General features: G+C 37.0%; 1 protein-coding gene across 1 annotated transcript in view; it reads left to right on the top strand.

Moving 5' to 3' along the window:
• LOC105291360 (myosin-8) overlaps window positions 1–1,645 on the top strand; it is a 26,796-nt gene extending 25,151 nt beyond the window's left edge. Inside the window, exons 22-23 of the mRNA XM_023529946.1 lie at window positions 395–490; window positions 1,496–1,645. Of these exons, the coding sequence (XP_023385714.1) occupies window positions 395–490; window positions 1,496–1,645 (246 nt within the window). The remainder of the gene's footprint in view (window positions 1–394; window positions 491–1,495) is intronic.
• Window positions 1,646–4,544: the final 2,899 nt, after the last annotated feature.

Below are 4,544 nucleotides of genomic sequence, written 5' to 3'. Positions count from 1 at the left end.
AGGCCTTTAAAAAACAGCATAAGAGAGAAAAGAATACAAGTTTTAAAGCCAGATAAACTGGATATTAGCCCTAATTTGGCCTCTCTTATTTTTTAAACTTGGGTAGATTACTTAATACTCTACACCTTAGTTTCATCACCTATAAAATAGAATAACAACATCTCTCCAGGGTAAGAAGGTAAGGGCGAGAGAAGACATGTACAATTACCTAATACAGTGCCTCCACACAGTGGACATTTAACAAAAGTAGTAACTGTATTTACTAGGAGAGAAGCCTCAGAGTTGACCGAGTTTACCCCAGGCCCACCATCATACCAAAGTGACCTATTTTACCACCCAGAGTAGGCTTATTTCATTGGGTTAGTACAGATCTTTTTTTTTTTCAAACTTCCAGACTGAGGAAGACCGCAAGAATGTTCTCAGGCTGCAGGACTTGGTAGATAAATTACAGGCGAAGGTGAAATCATACAAGAGACAAGCTGAGGAGGCTGTAAGTATCTTTAAGCTTTTGGAGAAGAAGAAAACTTCTTTGTGGGTAGAAAGTATATACAGAGAATGTGTTAATAAGAAAGAAGGAGACACAAGTAAAAATATAGAACTCATATTTTAAGAGAGATGATTTTATAAATAGAAATTTACCCCCAAATCTTAACTACAGAATAAGATTTCAAGAGGAGATATTTTTATTATTAAACAATTTGTAAGGTTTAGAGGGAAAAAAGAAAGTTCTAAATAACATGTCTTACTTGATAGCTGCAAAGAATATACAGTAGAAACTCTAATTAACACCATGATAAATATTTTTCTCCCTCTAGAAATGCACAAACTTAAGCATTTTCAAACATAAATCTTTTACCCCAATTGATTTATTCACTCACTACCAGTATCATCATCAGATGCTCATTTGCTATAGTAAATAAGAACATGTTGGAAGATTCTCCAGCTTCACTTTTCCTAGTTTTTTTCCCATTCTTCCAGACACAATGTAGTAGGCAGGAAGTAGGTAGGAAGTAAAAAAAAAGGAAAGAAGAAAGGGAGAGGCACAAATGGTAATAAGTCCAACCAAGACAGGCATACTTTCTTCCTAGGCCCACTTTTTCCCTTTCTCTGTATGCCAGTCAAAATATATGGCAAAAAGTTTTTAAGTGGGATTTTCTCAGACTTATAATTTGACCTTACATTTGCTTATTAAACACTGTAAAGGAAGGTATCTGGGTCTCTTTCTCCTTTCCACCCAGTCCATACGTCATAAATGGATTTCACATGTATGGTTTTGACACAATAAGATTGTCCTTTCCAGTACAAAACAGTTTCTTCTCTCATTCTTTAAAATAAAAAATGTAATTGAAGTTACAAGTTTTGTCCAGATTTGAAGTCAGAAGTGGCAAACTGACTATAAGAAAGAAATATTTGAGTTGAAGAAATAATCCTGTTTGGTGACAAATGCAATGAGAACCATAAAGTCTAATTCTCACATTTTTATCTCTATTCTTAGGAGGAACAATCCAATGCTAATCTTACTAAATTTCGCAAGATCCAGCATGAGCTGGAGGAGGCCGAGGAGCGGGCTGACATCGCCGAGTCCCAGGTCAACAAGCTGCGGGTGAAGAGCCGGGAGGTTCACACAAAATTCAGTGCAGAGTGAACACATCTGTCTGATGCTGCCAAGTGACTGAAGAAATGCACAAAATGTGCTATTTTTGGTCACCTGCTTTAAGATGTTTATTTTTCTCTTACCATTCATTAAATAGAAATTACAGTAAACTTAAAAATTAAACCAAGCTGTCACATTTTTATTTTCAAAATTATTTATTCTCTAATATAGTTCTAACATGGCTATTTTTTAAAATATTATATATGGTTTTGCAGAGCATTCAATATTTTTTACCTCCACCACCATAACCTCTGCTGGTTTTCACAGCCAGAAGTTATGGAAATTTTTATTCCTGGCACTGGAACCCTGGACTGGAAAGCCTGGTGTGGGTCTAGGACCCCTCACTCCTCAGGAGTGATCTCCACACCCGAGACATCCAACCTGATTTTTTAACTGCCATACACGGGTATGGGGCCATCCTGCTCCACGTCTCTGTGACTTGTAAGACAAGAAGGTATTAGAATAAAATATTCAAAGTGATGAAAAGCAAGGACTTACAGCCAAGATTACTCTATCCAGCGAAGCTAGCATTCAGAATCAAAGGACAGATAAAGAGCTTCCCAGACTAGATAAAACTAAAGAAGTTCATCACCACCAAACCAATATTATAAGCAATGTTAAAGGGAATTCTTTAAGAGGAAGGAAAAAGAGACCGAAAATATAAATAATAAAATGGCAATAACTATATATCCATCAACAATTACTTTAAATGTAAATGAGTTAAATGCTCCAATCAAAAGACAGAGGGATACTGAATGGACAAGACCCTTATATATACTGCCTACAAGACACTCACTTCAGTTTGAAAAACACAGAGACTGAAAGTAAAGAAATGAAAAAAGATACTTCATGAAAATGGAAACAAACAAACAGAAAACCTGGGGTAACAATAGTTATACCAAACAAAATAGACTTTAAAACAAAGGCTATAACAAGAGACAAAGGGGGACCCAGTCATCCCACTTCTGGGTATTTATCTGAAGAAACTCAAAACACTAATTCAAAAAAGACATATGCATCCGTATGTTCCTAGTAGCATGATTTACAATAGCCAAGATATGGAAGCAACCTAAGTGTCCAACAATAGATGAATGGATAAAGAAGAAGTAGTACATATATACAATGGACTATTACTCACCCATAAAAAAGAATAAAATCTTGCCATCCACAACAACATGGATGAATCTAGAGAGTATTATACTAAGTGAAATTAGTCAGACAGAGAAAGATAAATACCATATGATTTCACTTATATGTGAAATCTAAAAAACAAAACAAATAAAACAGAAACAAATTTATAGATACAAAGAACATTTTGGTGGTTTTGAGATGGGAGAGGGGTTGGAGGGATGGGTGAAAAAGGGGAAGGGATTAAGAAATACAAATTGGTAGTTAAAAATATTCGTGGAGATGTAAAGTATAGCACAGGGAATATAGTTAATAATATTGTAATAACTATGTACAGTGTCAGATGGGTACTAGATTTATCAGAGTAATCACTTCGTAAGTTATAACAAATGTCTAATCACTATGTTTTGCATCTGAAATTAATATGATATTGTATGTCAACTGTAATTAAAAAATGAAGAGAGCAGCCCCCCAGCGTGGTGTGCACAGGAACACTGGGTCGCACCTGGCTCAGGGCTGTCCAGATCAGGCTTTGACTGCCACTATTGCGGAGTTTGGAGAAACATGGTGGAGTGAGAGACGTCCCCAGATCTCTCCCCTTGGAACAACAATAAGCTGAACATGTAAAACTCAACAAAAAAACACCCAACCTACACAATGGCATGTCTGAGTGTAGGCTCTGAGCATAAGAACTACCACAAGTCAGAACCCCAGGTGTCAGGCAGTAGAATGAGAGAAACAAAGAAGCTGCTTTTTGCAGCCAGAGCTCTCTATAGGAGAAGGGAGAGGGGAGAAGGTGCAGCGAGTTCCGTGAACAGCCCTGCCCGAGAAAGCTATGAGGTCCATGTATCCAACAGTAGGGCCAAGTCATCAGGGCAGAAAGCAGAGAAGCAGGGATGGCAGAGAAACAATAGTTAATTTTTACCAGCCGCAGTTGCAAAACCAAGGCTGAGCCGCAGTCCCCGTCTCCCAACCCAGAGGGCCCCTCCCCACCCATAACCTCCAAGAAAAACATCACGGAGACCCAGGGTAATCTGAGCAAATACTACCAAAACTGTCACTAACACTGACAGGGACTGAAACTGAAAGTAGTGAGCATGATTAAACATCTATAAAGAAAAAAAGGCATTATTAATACTTTATACAAAGCAGGGATCAAAGAGGCATAGACACCACCTACTGGAAACCAAAAGAAAAACACTTTTTTAGCAACAGGCTAAAGAGAGACCTTTATATAATAAATCTTTCTGGAAAAAAATTGAATACATTTCCATTAATGCCCAGATGGAGAAATAGTCCATTAACAACCATGAACAACCAACGTGACAAGGCATCTCAGAAAGAAAGAAAAAAATCTCCAGAAAATAAGCTTAAAGACATAGAAATATGCGGCTTAAATGACAGAGAATTCAGGATGGTACTTCTGACAAAACTCAGTGAGATCTGAAATGATTCATATTAACGATTTCAGAAACTGAAAAAAACAACTTGATGAGCAGAATGAGTTCTTTAGCAAGGAGACTGAAACCCTCAAAAAGAACAGAATAGAACTTCTGGAGGTTAAAAACACACTGAAAGAGTTGAAAAATGAAATCGCAAGCTTGGGAAATAAAGTCGACCAAATGGAGGAAAGGATCAGTGATATTGAAGACAGAAATCTAGAAATAAATCAGAAGGAGGAAGAGAGAAACCAAGAATGAAAAATAATGAAAGAGAAATGCAAGAACTAGCTGATACCATCAAAAGAGGAAACATAAGAATA

Source organism: Pteropus vampyrus, unplaced genomic scaffold (genome assembly GCF_000151845.1).
Source record: "Pteropus vampyrus isolate Shadow unplaced genomic scaffold, Pvam_2.0 Scaffold44, whole genome shotgun sequence".
NCBI classification, from domain to species: Eukaryota; Metazoa; Chordata; class Mammalia; order Chiroptera; family Pteropodidae; genus Pteropus; species Pteropus vampyrus.
The sequence above is the reverse complement of the archived record's forward strand: the minus strand, read 5'-3'. Positions and strand labels throughout refer to the sequence as shown.